The sequence below is a fragment of the Pseudonaja textilis genome, chromosome 5 (assembly GCF_049901715.1).
Source record: "Pseudonaja textilis isolate UNSWEBS1 chromosome 5, rPseTex1.2, whole genome shotgun sequence".
Taxonomy (NCBI): Eukaryota; Metazoa; Chordata; class Lepidosauria; order Squamata; family Elapidae; genus Pseudonaja; species Pseudonaja textilis.
Window position 1 is genome coordinate 71,025,212 of NC_141994.1, and position 13,383 is coordinate 71,038,594.

At 42.8% G+C, this 13,383-nt stretch overlaps 1 protein-coding gene across 2 annotated transcripts in view; it reads left to right on the plus strand.

Moving 5' to 3' along the window:
• The window catches only part of MKLN1 (muskelin 1), a 97,874-nt gene that overhangs the window by 16,652 nt on the left and 67,839 nt on the right, over positions 1–13,383 (plus strand). For both annotated transcript variants that reach the window (XM_087935343.1, XM_087935344.1), the window contains 2 exons: positions 6,968–7,110; positions 8,392–8,480. In XM_087935343.1, the coding sequence (XP_087791469.1) occupies positions 6,968–7,110; positions 8,392–8,480 (232 nt within the window). The remainder of the gene's footprint in view (positions 1–6,967; positions 7,111–8,391; positions 8,481–13,383) is intronic.

The window sequence follows — 13,383 nt, forward strand, 5'->3', positions numbered from 1 at the left end:
AGCAGAAACGTTTAAAAAATAGAGGAGAGTAAGCAACAGAATAAACATAGTTGGAAGTGAACTTGGTGGCCTTCTAGTCGCAACTAATCTGTCAGGTAGTATTCATAAGATAACTTGCAGTAATTCGTCTTTTTCATGGTCTTCACCGATTTAACCTTTTATAATCCATAGTAGAATATTTCCAGGTTTTAATGTGTGATTGAATGGTCTAAAGTTTGCTAGACCCTAGTCCAAGTCTCCCATTCCGCATGATTCTGAAAGAAGGAATAGCTAGTAATAGACAGACAGACATACATACATATAGAATATATGGTATTCAGCTTTGTTTGGGTATTTTCCCACATCATTATAGTTGTGTTTTTAAAGTTGTAGCACAACTATAACGATGTGGGAAAATACCCAAACAAAGCTGAATACTATTCATGTAAGTACCCACAAAAACTTAAGAAAACATACACATGTATATGTGTGTGTGCGTGTGTGTATACACACACACACATACATATACATTACATATACATATACATATACATATACATATATATATGAACGCTATACAGAAGCCTGATGATGGCAGATGAGATTCTGCTGAAACGTCGCTACAACTTTAAAAGCACAACTACAATGACGTGGGAAAATACCCGAACAAAGCTGAATACCATACATGTAAGTACCCGCGAAAACTTAAGAAAACATACACACACACACACACACACACACATATGTCTATTTGCCACATGATTCAGTTATTCTTTGGAGTGTGCTGCTATCAGCCTGTTCAGTTCTGCATGCTTATTCTGGTCTTTACAATTTCCTGATGGGATAGATATCTTTCCCTCTGAGAACAGTGAACCAAAAGTTTGTTTTTGGTTTTGTGTTTTGTTTTGTATTTTTATATTATTATCGTGCCAGTATTATTTTTACAAGTAACTCAAGGCTGCAAACGTATCAAAGACATCTCCCCCCCCCCACCTTTCACAATTGTGCAAGGTGCATTGGGCTGAGAGAGAGGGGCTGGCCCAAAGTCAAAGTGTCATGCCCCTGTCGGTATCTGATTCAGAGGGGGAGGCCGAACAGCTGACGGGGAATGGGAGTGTGACTGTAGGTTGTGGAAGAAACTGGGGAAGGACAAAGTCCTCCTGGGCAGAGCAGGGGAGAGGTAGAGCAAGGGAGAGGGAGTTCAGAGGAAGACCCACCCCCCCTTCATCCTAGGGCACATAGGGAGGAACGGAGAAGGGAGCAACTTGAGTTGCGTGGCTTACGGGGGAGGAAAGGGCCCTGATTCCCTTCATTAGGTGCAGCTGGGAACACTGTTTAAAAAGAGAAGCTGCATGCAGGAAGTAAATCATGAATTTGGGAGTAAATCATGGATTTATCTGGTATCATGGCTTCTCTGTGTTCCTGGCATCTTCCCAACTGAGTTTTGCTGTGCTTTCAAGTCTGCAATTCCTTCTCCTGCCCTGTCAAGTTAATTACTACAGCTTGGTTTGTTTGGATTTTTAGTTACAGTCTGTACTTATCTTGTTTTGGACTGAATTTTCTCCACCTAAAGGCTGTTCCTGGGAGAGTTTTTCTCTAATCGAAGGTAACCTGGACATTGGGGGCAAGGTTGGAGATAATAAAGGGACTCTTCTTGCTTATTTGGCTGTGTTGCCTTTGTGTCACGCCCCGGGTCATCACACAAAGTGGACTTTCGTGCCTAAGGCAGAAGTAGAGCTAGAACTTTACTTCACTTGTGCCGATGATAACTCTGAAAACCGTAGTCCTTACTGTAGTCCAGTATCTTGAAGGTTTTGCATTTTTGTATCTCACCTTCACCTATATATCCGACACATTTCCTCCTATTTTTGCCACAACAACCCTCTGAAGTCGGTTGGGCTGAGAGAGCATGACTAACCCAAGGTCACCCAGCCTCTTTTCATGCCTAAGACAGGACTGGAACTCACCGTCTCCTGGTGATTGGCTCAGAGTCACCCAGTCAGTTTTCATGCCTAAGACAGGACTAGAACTCTCTGTCTCCTGGTGATCGGTCCAAGGACATCCAGCCAGCTTTGATGCCTAAGACGGTACTAGAACTCGCCATCTCCTGAGGATTGGCCCAAAGTCGATCAGACAGCCTTCATGCCTAAGGCAGAACTAGAATTCACTATCTCCTGGGGATTATCCCAAAGTCACCCAGCTGGTCTTCGTGCCTAGGGAAGAAACAGAACTCACTGTCTCCTGGGAATTGGCCCAAAGCCCCCCAGCCAGCTTTCATGCCTAAGGCAGAACTAGAACTCACCGTCTCCTGGTGATTGGCCCAAGGACATCCAACCAGCTTTGATGCCTAAGGCGGGACTAGAACTCACTGTCTCCTGGGAATTGGCCCAAAGTCACCCAGCCAGCTTTCATGCCTAAGGCGGGACTAGAACTCACTGTCTTCTGGTGATTGGCCCAAGGACATCCAGCCAGCTTTCATGCCTAAGGCAGAACTAGAACTCACTGTCTCCTGGTGATTGGCCCAAGGACATCCAACCAGCTTTGATGCCTAAGGCGGGACTAGAACTCACTGTCTCCTGGTGATTGGCCCAAGGACATCCAGCCAGCTTTGATGCCTAAGGAGGAACTAGAACTCACAGTCTCCTGGGAATTGGCTCAAAGTCACCCAGTTGGCTTTCATGCCTAAGGAGGAACTGGAACTCACAGTCTCTTGCGGATTGGCCCAAAGTCACCCAACCGGCCTTCATGCTTAAGGCAAGACTAGAACTCATCTTTTATCCCACCTCCCATTCTTCCTGCCATTTCCATTCCTTTAATTAAGACTTCCCTATTGGTTAGCGTGAAGTCACAGAAGTTTTCTCTTATGAGTTCTTATTCTAAGCGAAGGAGAACGAAAATAAGGCAGGTCAGGAATTTCCTGGAAGGACTTGCTCAGCCGGCTACTTTCTTGAGAATAATAATTGGAATAATTGAAGTTCCCTCTCAGCGCCTCTTCATACCTCCTTAAAAATACCTGCAGTGTGCTTTTCACATGCGCCCCCCCCGTTTTTTTTCTCCTTTGGTTGGATGGTTAGTGGCAAACTCAACAACAACAGCAGGAACAACAAACAAACCAGTGTGGCTTTTAGTGGTTCTTCCAACCTGTTTAACCTAAACGCTTCCTACATCCCTTTTAAAATGGAGTCATTTGAACAGGTAGGAAATAGGCGGCGTTTGAATTCATTTATGCTTCATTTCGTCTCTTTTATTATTGAAAAGCAGCCCTTTCGTGGTTTGTGGTAAAATTTGCCCTTTGAAATAAAGGCTGAAAGAAGACCCCCATCCGGCACTCCAGAGAAGCCCCCTCCCCTCCAGCTGCACCCAGCATGAAAGAAGACCACAACTGGCCCGGTCCAGGTAGTTCTCAGCTCGTTTAGTGACCGTTTGAAGTGACAACTGTAGTAGAAAAAGGGACTTATGAGTGTTTTTCACACTTAACGATGGTCACAGCATTCCTCCCCCCAGTCACATGAAAAACATTTGGACACGTATTTATGACTGTTGCTGTGTCTCAGGATCAGTGATCCCCTTCTGTGATTTTCTGACGGTCAAAAAAAGTCCAGATTCACTTAACAACTGTGGCAAGAAAGATGGTGAAATGGCCCAGAACTCACTTCGGCGTCTCGCTTAGCAATGGGAATTTTGGGCTTGGCTGTGGTTGTAAGTCGAAGACTATCAATGTACAATAAAAAAAGAATAATAAATGATAAATGAAGCAGAGTGGTGCTTTGGGCTAGTGGTGGAACTTTCGCCTCACAATCAGGAGGCTGTGAGTTCGATCCTAGTTAGAGCCAGATATTTCTCTCTCTCGGCACAACGAGAATGTTATCAGCTGAACTAAACTCCGCATTGGCGTCAGGAAGGGCATCCGGCCAGTAAACACTTTGCTAGCTCCATTCAGTTGCCCAGACTCCACCCCGCAAAGGATTTTGGAGTCGTTAAACAAAGGTGATGAAATGATAAATGAAGCAATAAATGAATAAAAGCAGGAAAGAATACCATTTCTTTAGTTGTATAGCAGTGTTAATCTGATGGATTCCTTAGAGGGAAACGTCTATTGCCTTCTTGGCTTCTTGTTTTGCCATCTGGAATCTCACACTCCAGCATGCACAAAATTCTAGCCTATTGGCAGAGGTGGAGGATGGAGGGGGAAAAAAAAATGCCTCTGCTAACTTGAAATTTGAGCTGAAAATAAGCATCGTGTTCCGCGCTTCCTCCATGCGTTTACCAGATGGCCTTTTAATAGTTCCTCTTGGCAGGAAGGCCTCCGTGCAATAGTTAGAAGTGTGATAATGAGGTATTGGCATTGTCTTGAGAATACAAGCATTAAGCATTTTTTTTTCTTTCCCTCCTATCAGCCCAGAGCCCGAGAAATGTAGATCATGTAGACGTTTTCAGGTGGTTTGCAACTGTCAATCTCCAGAGCGAGGAATTTCGTGTTTTCTTTTCTTTCTTTTTTTTTTAATGGGACAGTTGGGGCATAATTGTCGGGCTGCATACTAATAGGGCAGAGGGGTTTCTTTTGAGGGCTGTATCAGGGCTGTGGTTGGCCTCGGGGTGTTGGGTGGGCATGGCTGACTGGGTGGGCGTGGCCAGCTGGTGGCAGGCGTGGTCATCTTGATGCCACTCCCCAAACTACTGACGTGTTTCCTTTTTTGCATTGGGTAGACTGGGACGAAGTGATGCGGGCCGGCCCCTTGCGTTTTCAGGGCCGGCCCCCGTGGGCCAGTTCTGACTGTGCTGTCCAGACAGTTTAGAGTTAATGGGATTTGGGATAGTTAGTTAGGAATTGTGAGCTGTCCCCTTAAGGGAATGCATCATGGTAAATGTAGTTAAGGTATCCTGGGAAATGTAGTCCATGTCATGTGGCCACATCTGTAATCCTGATTGGTCACTAAATTGACCCTTGTTGGGTTAGGGGAGGCTCCCTCACTCTTGCCTGAATCTATTACCATGTAGCTGCTTCAGTCATCATGGGGTTGAGACCTTATTATCTTTCTACATCACAATTCAGCTATGCAAAGGATTGGACAGTAAGAAGAACCTCGTCATAAATGTGAGGTTGACAGGATGCCTGATGAACCAATAAAAAAGGGCTTTGTATGGATGTTTTGTGGAGTTGATCTGTCTGCCTTATGCCATCCAAATATTAATAAGCAAAACAGTAGAAAGATAATAAGGTCTCACGGACCGGATCTGGCCTGTGGGCTTTGAGTTTGACACCCCTGTAATAGGAGCACAGGTGGCTGAAGACAAAATATTTTATCCACAGGTTGTCAACCTACAGGTAGTCTTCAACTTATAACTATTCATTTAGTGACTGAAGTTACAACAGAACTGAACGATGTTACTTATTGTTTTTTTTTTTAAAAAAACTAGACTCTCTGTGTCATATATATGTGAGCATATTTACCCTGTTTTCCCAAAAATACGACCTACCTTGAAAGTAAGTCCTCACTTGATTTTACACGTGCGCCCAATATAAGCCCTATCCCCCCAAATAAGCCCTAATTAAGATCCCGCCCATTCCAGAGTGCACAGATAAAAATTAAACTAGGGTAGGGATGGAATAGTGATGGAGTTGCCCTACTGCTTACCTTTGGACAGGTGTAGCCAGGCCTCGCACACCCCGACACCTGCCTTGCTGGCCCATTTCTTCTGCAGCCGGCAAGGCTGGCAAGGCTTTCCGGAAGGTCTCTGAAGCTGATAACAAAGTTCTGGATCGATCCAGAGCTCTGTTGTCGGCTGCAGAGGCCTTCAGGAAAGCCTTGCCGGCTGCAGAAGAAGTTCCTGAAGGCCTCTGACAGAGAAAAGGAGGCCGGGGGCAACGCACGCAATTGAGGTTAGTCAGTGGATGACATCTGCCCAAAATGAGATCTGGTGCCTTTTTTGGTGGCCAAAAAAAAAAAAAAAAAAAGACAGGGTCTTATTTTGGGGGAAATACGGCATTTATTTATTTTGTCGTGTGTTCATGTATTGTGTATTAGAGGTGGTGACCTTTTGAGAGCTGTATGCGCCGAGATTTCGTTTTAATGTATGCCGATTAGCGTACATTTGAAGTGACACTAAAGTTAGTCTAAGTTCTAAGTTTTTTACATTTATGATCATTTGCAGCATCCCCAAGGTCAAAATTCGGGTGTTTGGTGATTGGTCCCAGTTTATACGGTTGGAGTGTCCTGGGGTCACGTGATCCCCTTTTCCACCAAGCAAAGTTAATGGGGGATTTTAAGAGTCTTCTATATTAAAATATTAATCTGGCCCCAATATTTCATCTTGCAATTTATGTTGAGTCCTTATGCAGCCTTTTTTTTTAAAAAAAAAAGTACTTCGAGTCTTTACTGTATTATCATATTTCTGCCCCCATAGTCCTGTCAAGCCAACCCACAGTAATTTGCAACCCAACATTAAACAATTACATGTTCAGTTAATGAAACACAGCAACAAACCCATGCAATAAATAACAATAAAACCACAAGAAATCAGCGCCTTACAATGTGAGTAAGTTTTGTGTAAGGAAGATGAATGTTTTAAGTGGAAGAAAATTTTTAAGTTGCCATAGGCTTATTATATTCAAGCATCTGGCCCTGTCAAAGTACTGTACGTTGGGCTTGTTTCTTATTTTTTATTATATCTATCTATCTATCTATCTATCTATCTATCTATCTATCTATCTATCTATCTATCTATCTATCTTTATATCTATTTCTATCGATCTACTATCTGTCTATATCATGTGTTTTTCTGTTTGTGAAAGTCTACATAATATAGAGATCAATCTTCACCCACAATACAGCATACACAAAATTTAAAACACATACATTATAATGTTACGAATGTTTTGGGATTGATAACTGACAAAAGTAAGATCAAGACCCATATGTGTGTATATATATATATATATATATATATATACATACACATACCTGTTTTCTTCTCTTCCCCCTTCTAGTATTTGATTTTGAAACTTGAAAGACCGTCTGTAGTTCAGAGCATCACATTTGGAAAATACGAAAAGACTCACGTCTGTAATTTAAAAAAATTTAAAGTCTTTGGTGGAATGAATGAAGAAAATATGACTGATCTTTTATCAAGGTAGGATTGTTGCTTCCATGTCTTTTGGTGCCTATCATAATAAGACTAAGAAAGTTGAAAGCCTGGTTTTAACATTTTTTTTTTGGGGGGAATCTCTTTTGCCTCTTTTGGTATGGTTTATGTTTTCCTTTTTTTAACATGGCCTTGGTGGACCTAATACAGGTAGTTGTTCGTTTAGTGGCCATTTGGAGTAACAACGGCACTGACAAGCAAAGTTAATAGGGAAGATTCACTTAACAACCATCGCTGACTTAACAACTGCAGTGATTCACTTCTCTGTGGCAAGATGGATTTGTAAAATGAGGCGAACCTCACTTAACAACTGTCTCGTTTAGCAGTGGAAAGTTTGAGTTCTATTGTGGTTGTAAGTCAAAGGAATACCTGTACCATTATTAATAGGGACCGTATTGGCTTTTAGATAATTCGTGAACATCCCAAGGGCTTTTGCATAAGAAAACTAAAATATTTCTAGAACAGGAAGAGGAATAGAATAACAGATTTGGAAGGGAGCTTAGAGTTCTTCTAATAGTCCAATCCCTTGCTCAAGCAGGAAACCTGCATTTCAGACAAATGGATATCCAATCTCTTCTTTAAAACTTCCAGCGTTGGAGCATTTGCAATTCCTGGTGGCAAGTTGTTCCACTGATTAATTGTTCTAACTTTCAGGAAATTTCTCCTTAGTTCTAAGTTGTTTCTCTCCTGGATTAGTTTCCACCTGTTGCTTCTTGTCTTGCCTTCAGGTGCTTGGAGAATATACTTGACCCCCCCTCTTCTTTGTGGCAGCCCCTGAGAGATTGGAAGACTGCTATCATGTCTCCCCTGGTCCTTTTTTTTCATTACACTCAGCGTACCCAGTTCCAGTAACTGTTCTCTATATGTTTTAGCCTCCAGTCCCCTAATCATCTTTGTTGCTCTGTTACCTTTCTATCTATAGGTACTGTTGTGCATTTTCAAAGTACCGTAGAATTATTTTAGATAGAGATTGAAAAATGTTTCCAAATTGATCCATCAATTTCCAAATTAAATCTTTTAAGTATCCAGATTGATTTTTGATATATTGACTCTCCAAAATGTTCAGACCTGACATTCTAACTTAAATGTAGGAAAAATGATGAAGAGAAAAGACATTTGCCTAGTCAGGATTATTGGTGATGGCTTTCTAACCCTTAATGGCCTTTCATAGCTGCCAGCTTATCGTACATATAAAGCCTATCTACTAATTCACTTCAAATTCTAGGTCACCTTGAATAACCCTTCGTGTTTTGTTTTTTTTCTTTACAGTGGCTTAAAGAATGACTATAACAAAGAAACATTTACTTTGAAGCACAAAATTGATGAGCAGATGTTCCCTTGCCGATTTATTAAAATAGGTAAATCTGTCATTGTTTTCTTGCTTTTTTTTTTTTTTTTTAGTGTTTCCATCTCTGATTCTTTCTGTTTCTCAACCTTGGTATCAATAGTGAAAGATGAGATCTACACACAATGATGCAGTTAAACTGATTGATTTGCTATTTGTGCCTATGCACAGGAATTTTTCTCAATCTTAGCACTATTTTGGTGATAGATAAGGATTAATGGAATTCAAGGGTGGTTGGATTTACAGTATTCTGTTTGTGGCTACATGCAGATTCTTAGCTGCTTCCTCTTTTAACTCCACCACTCAGGTTCTGCCACATCCTTCTCCAACACTTTGCAGCTTTAAGATGGGTGGGCTTCTTTAAAAGCTAGTTGGGGAATGCTGAGAGTTGAAGTCTACCCATCTTGAAGCCATGGTGGTTGAGAAACACCATTCTTGTTTGTTATATTGTTCTTCCTGCAGTTTTTAGGACTCCGTCCCTTTCTCTCTTGACAGCGTCTAGCTGGTCATTTCAGCGGAGAGATTTCTTGATTATTCTGATTGTTAGTGGCCTTCAGCATAAAAAGGAGTATTAGGAGTGAAGTTTGCACTGCCCCTAAAAAAACTAGTACCCTGTGGAGAGCCAATTAGGTGTAATGGTTAAAGTATTGTTCTAAAAACCAGGAGATGATGAGTTCTAGTCCCATTTTAGGCATGAAAACCAGCTAGGTGACTTTGGGCCAATCACCAGAAGACGGTGAGTTTTAGTCCCATCTTAGACATGAAAGCTGGATGAATGACTCTGGGCCAATCACCTGGGGACTATGAGTTGAAGTCCCACCTTAAGCACAAATGTCTTCTGAGCATCTTTGGGCCAACCACCAGGAGATGGTGAGTTCTAGTCCTATCTTAGATATGAAAGCCACTTGGGCGACTTTAGGCCGTTCGCTAGGAAACTGAGTTCTGCCTTCGGTATCAAAGCCAGGTGTGTGACTTTGAGCCAGTCTCTCTCTCTCTCCCTCTCAGCCAAACCCACCTCTTATTGTTTATTGTTTTGGGGAAAAGAGGAAGGGAAGTATTAGATATGTTTGCTGCCTTGAGTTATTTATAAAGTAATAAAGGCGGGATAAAAAAAAACAAATAAATAAGGTAAATTTAAGCCTCTGGGATACTCTTTCCCAGTCTTTATCTTCTAGACGGAATGTAATAAAACTGTCACGTTGGCAGGAATTTCTAATTCTATCCAATATGATCCTTGGTTGCATAACACACAAGAACTGTGCTATTACCAAAAAAGATTAATTGGATCCCATTATAGGAGAATGCTATTCTGTCCTTTCAACTGTGAAACCTCTGCTTCCCTACTGGAGTTCTTCTATCATTTGTATGTAAAAACGTAAAATATTTATTCCCCCGTTTTCTACTTTCGGTGGCTTGTTTACAAAGTTTTTTTTTTTTTAATTTTCAAACTATTTTTACACACATAGTTAGAAAATAAAAAGAAAACACTATAACCTTGTTGCTTGTATCTTTACAATTTATATTGTTTTATTTAGTTTCCTAGTATGATTTTGATTGCTCATTTAGTATCCTATGACTAACACTAATTGTTGTATCTTACAATTCATGATAAATGTATTTTCATGTACACTGAGAGCTTATGCATCGAAGACAAATTCCTTGTGTGTCCAATCCCACTTGGCCAGTAAAGAATTCTGTTATCTATCCTATTATTATTATTATTTAAACAGTCACCGAACATTGAAAAAGGGTGAGATAAATATTTTAAGTATTTAAGGAACTGCCTGGACCCTTAAGATCAGCAGAAACCCGGGTGTTTAATACAGGGCAGAGGTTCTTTGGAGCCACGTTCTCGGCTTTTAGGAAAATGCTAAAATCTCATCTCTTCCACCAAGGTTTGAACAGTTCGTTGGTTTTAATTGTGTTGGTTTTATTGTCATCTTCAGCATTTTGTTTGGGGCAACGATGGTGGCGTGCCACCTTGAACGTCTACATTAGCAGAAACGGAATATCCTTTTAATTAAATGTGACACTTGAAGAACTGTTCCCTTTGATTCCAAATAATGCCTCTAACTTGCAATAGATGTGCAAGATCTTTAGAGGAGGGGTCCCCAATCCCCCCCTGGGCTGTGGACCATTACCCATCTGCGGGCTGTTACCCTGTTTCCCTGAAAATAAGACCCAGTTGGAAAATAAGTTCTGGCATGATTTTTCAGGATGCTCATAATAAAAGCCCTACCCTGAAAATAAGCCCCAGTTAAGATTATCAACCCAACGGACGCATTTGGAACCGTATTTCCCTGAAAATAAGCCCTAACTGGAAAATAAGCCCTAATGCGTCTTATGGAGCAAAAAAATAACATAAAACCCGGTCTTACTTTCGGGGAAACGTGGTAAGAAACATGGTCTCCCACCTGGAGATGAGCGACGGGTGTACAAAACTGCATAGGTGCGCGATCCAGTTTGCACACACTTCCTCTAATAACAAACCCCCAATCCACCCACCCACCTCCAATCCGTGGAAAAATTGTCTTCCACAAAACCGGTCCCTGTTGCCAAAAGGTTGAGGACCCCTGGCTTAGAGTGACACGGTAAACGTGTTGAAGACAAAACATCGGATAGACAACTCCAGTTGCCCAACCATCTCAAGGAAGCCACAATTTCCTGAACCGCACCCCCTGGGGGCGTCTTAAAGGGAAAGGGCCAGTGAATCTCTACGTTGGAAAGGTTGTGACGCAAGCGAGGCAGTTGTCTTGTTGGGTTGAGGGGATTTGGATGTGTGTGAATAAAGCGCAGGCGTCGGATTTTGTTTTGCACCCTGGTGGTTGGGTGGTCCATCTTGTCCGTTGAGCTAGCAGGCGGGGAGATTTCCTTCATCGTCGGCTAACATACCTTGGGTTGCATCTGTTTGGGGTCAAGGCCGTTGGCGTGACAGGTTTGGGATCCCGCTCATCGTCTTGTGTTGTATCGCGGCTATCGGGCTCTTTGCCTGCTGCTTCTGGTTTTATTTTAGAATGGTTATGCCTTCCTCCTCCTCTCGATGCTTTCCTGTCTCATTGGGGCTGAAGAATAGATTTGAAAGATTCTGTTGAAAACAGAATGCCACACACCCAGCAGGAGCAGGAGCTTAATGAAATGATGGGAGTGTTGCCATGAATAGCCCTCCTCCTCCTCCTCCTCCTCCTCCCTCTCCCGCCCTCCCTCCCTCCCTCCCTCCCTCCCTTCTTCTTTCCTTTTTCCTTCTTTCCTCCCTCCCTCTTTTCCTCCCTCCTTCCCTTCCTTTTCCTTCCTCTTTTCCTTCCTTCCTCCCTCCCTCTCTTCCTTCTTCTTCCTCCCTCCCCCCTCCCTTTTTCCTTCCTCTTTTCCTCCCCCTCTTCCTCTCTCTTTTCCTCCCTCCCTCCTCTTCCCCTTCCTCCCCTCCCTCCCTCCCTCATCCCATCCCATCCCATCCATGGGCAGTAAAATAGGCCACTAGATCATGGGTTGGTGAGAGCTGAAGTCAAGCTGGACATTCCCAAATTGAGAAAGGCTGCCATAACTGTTTGGGAACTTAGAAGACCACCTGTTACTTGGTTTATTTACTTTGTAGGTAAAATAAATAAACTTTGATGCGTATATTAAAATATGAATGTTTATACAGTATCAGATAATCATGTGTACTAACTGAAGAATCTGAAATGTTTTTAAATCTTCCTTTCAGCACCCTTTTGGTTTCTTTTTTAAGTCCTTTTCAAGAGCAGAGAGTCCTGCTGCTAGATAAAAAAATAAGGAATAGAGAAGTCGATGAGACCGAAATGCTTTTTGCTCATGCATTAGGGAACTGTGTTGGACTGTGTGTTGGAATTCTGGTGCTCTGACATGCAGAATAAAGATACTTATGAGAGAAAAGTCTCCCTATTACAAGTTAGTAGAAAATGTTTCATAGAAAGACTTTTATCTATTTGTTGGGGGTAATTTTTGACATGGTAAATAACCAGACTAGAAACCAGGAGACTGTGAGTTGTAGTCCCCGCCTTTAGGCATGAAAGCCAGTTGAGTGACTTTGGGCCAATCACCAGGAGACTGTGAGTTCTAGTCCCCGCCTTTAGGCATGAAAGCCAGTTGAGTGACTTTGGGCCAATCGACAGGAGACTGTGAGTTCTAGTCCCGCCTTGGGCATGAAAGCCAGTTGAGTGACTTTGGGCCAATCGACAGGAGACTGTGAGTTCTAGTCCCACCTTGGGCATGAAAGCCAGTTGAGTGACTTTGGGCCAATCACCAGGAGACTGTGAGTTCTAGTCCCCGCCTTTAGGCATGAAAGCCAGTTGAGTGACTTTGGGCCAATCGACAGGAGACTGTGAGTTCTAGTCCCGCCTTGGGCATGAAAGCCAGTTGAGTGACTTTGGGCCAATCGACAGGAGACTGTGAGTTCTAGTCCCCGCCTTTAGGCATGAAAGCCAGTTGAGTGACTTTGGGCCAATCACCAGGAGACTGTGAGTTCTAGTCCCCCTTGGGCATGAAAGCCAGTTGAGTGACTTTGGGCCAATCACCAGGAGACTGTGAGTTCTAGTCCCGCCTTTAGGCATGAAAGCCAGTTGAGTGACTTTGGGCCAATCACCAGGAGACTGTGAGTTGTAGTCCCGCCTTTAGGCATGAAAGCCAGTTGAGTGACTTTGGGCCAATCACCAGGAGACTGTGAGTTCTAGTCCCGCCTTGGGCATGAAAGGCAGTTGAGTGACTTTGGGCCAATCACCAGGAGACTGTGAGTTCTAGTCCCGCCTTGGGCATGAAAGCCAGTTGAGTGACTTTGGGCCAATCGACAGGAGACTGTGAGTTCTAGTCCCGCCTTTAGGCATGAAAGCCAGTTGAGTGACTTTGGGCCAATCACCAGGAGACTGTGAGTTCTAGTCCCCCTTGGGCATGAAAGCCAGTTGAGT